Source organism: Theropithecus gelada, unplaced genomic scaffold (assembly GCF_003255815.1).
Source record: "Theropithecus gelada isolate Dixy unplaced genomic scaffold, Tgel_1.0 HiC_scaffold_5401, whole genome shotgun sequence".
Lineage (NCBI taxonomy): Eukaryota > Metazoa > Chordata > Mammalia > Primates > Cercopithecidae > Theropithecus > Theropithecus gelada.
In genome coordinates, this window is record NW_020262029.1 from 1 (window position 1) to 1,959 (window position 1,959).

The 1,959-nt window shown below is 49.4% G+C and overlaps 1 protein-coding gene across 1 annotated transcript; it reads left to right on the forward strand.

The window, feature by feature from the left end:
- Positions 1–133: 133 nt before the first annotated feature.
- Positions 134–1,032, forward strand: LOC112617870 (protein SMG5-like; the record flags this gene model as incomplete). The annotated part of the gene is made up of 2 exons (XM_025374524.1): positions 134–271; positions 433–1,032. Coding segments are annotated over 2 exons (738 nt in total), but the record flags the coding sequence as incomplete, so codon positions are not given.
- Positions 1,033–1,959: the final 927 nt, after the last annotated feature.

A 1,959-nucleotide genomic window follows, 5' to 3' on the forward strand; every position in this document is an offset into this window, starting at 1 on the left:
AAAAAAAAAAAAATCTTTGATGAGTAGTTGGATCCTTGGAAGAGTTGAGAACAAATGAGATGTAGTTGGAATTAATGGTGCCTACTCCCCATCAGGGCCCTAGGCCCCTAATGCCTGGCTTTCCTAACTTCAGGATCCAAGCAGTACAGTGCAGCCATTGCCTTCACCCTGGCCCTCTTCTCCCACCTCGTCAATCATGTCAACATACGGCTGCAAGCTGAGCTGGAAGAGGGCGAGAATCCTGTCCCGGCATTCCAGAGTGATGGCACAGGTGGGAGAATGGGGGAGATCATCACTATGGAAAGATTGGTGTGGGGCATGGGGATGAAGGAAAGGAACACAGACTTGGGGGGAAGTGGTGTTGGAGAGCACATTCCAGCATCCAGGCTCTACCTGTTCCTTGGGCTCCACCTGACCTTCCTCTTTCCGCAGATGAGCCAGAGTCCAAGGAACCTCTGGAGAAAGAGGAGGAGCCAGATCCTGAGCCTCCTCCTATAGTACCCCAAGTGGGTGAGGGCAGAAAGAGCCGTAAGTTCTCCCGCCTCTCCTGCCTCCGCCGTCGCCGCCACCCACCCAAAGCTGGCGATGACAGTGACCTGAGTGAAGGCTTTGAATCGGACTCAAGCCATGACTCAGCCCGGGCCAGTGAGGGCTCAGACAGTGGCTCTGACAAGAGTCTTGAAGGTGGGGGAACAGCCTTTGATGCTGAAACAGACTCGGAGATGAATAGCCAGGAGTCCCGATCAGACTTGGAAGATATGGAGGAAGAGGAGGGGACACGGTCACCAACCCTGGAGCCCCCTCAGGGCAGATCAGAGGCTCCCGATTCCCTCAATGGCCCACTGGGCCCCAGTGAGGCTAGCATTGCCAGCAATCTACAAGCCATGTCCACCCAGATGTTCCAGACTAAGCGCTGCTTCCGACTGGCCCCCACCTTTAGCAACCTGCTCCTCCAGCCCACCACCGACCCTCATACCTCGGCCAGCCACAGGCCTTGTGTCAATGGGGATGTAGACAAGCCTTCAGAGCCAGGTATTTGGACCACTTCATCATCCTGTTCTGGTCCGCACCTCCATGCCACAGACACTCACCAGAGAGGCCATTTTCCTCTGTATGTGAATGACGTTTCATTTCTACCCTTCCCTTTGGCCCTCTGCCTATGGTGTAGCCCATGAGTTTTTTCCTGAGGATCCGCTCTCCTGTTCACTTCCTTATTCCCAGCTCCCAACCCATTTGTTGGTTTTAATTCTCTTGCACTTCACCCTGCCCTGTGGGTTTGGGGCTTTGCTCCCTACACAATTGCAGCTGCAGCTTCCTTCCCCAGTACCATCTGGTACCCACCGGGGCAGGTGCATTAGAGTGAGACTTCTCTCTTGAGGATCTTCCCTGCAAAGAGAGTACCCATTTAGTAGCAGCAACTCTTTGTTAAGCCTACCCTGCGTTGTTCTAGGGTGTTGTTTTATTTAACCTTCATAGCAGTCCTGTGGTAGAAGAGTTGTCATCCCTACTCTAGGCTGTCTTTTACTTCCAAAGTTTTTTTATTGTTTTTTTTTTTTAAGACAGGGTCTTACCCTATCGCTGAGACTGGAGTGCAGTGGCGTGATCTTGGCTCACCGCAACCACTGCCTCCCAGGCTCAAGCGATTCTCCTGCCTCAGCCGTCTGAGTAGTTGGGATGACAGGCATGCGCCATCACGCCTGGCTAATTTGTGTGTTTGTAATATATATATATGAAAAATATATAATATATAATATATATTGTATATATGAAAAATATAATATATAAAATAATATATAATATATAACATATATAATATATATAAAATATATATAATATATAATATATATTTTATATATATGTATTTTTTGGAGACAGAGTCTCACTCTGTTGCCCAGGCTGGAGTGCAGCAGCACGATCTAGGCTCACTGCAGCCTCCGCCTCCTAGGTTTAAGTGATTCT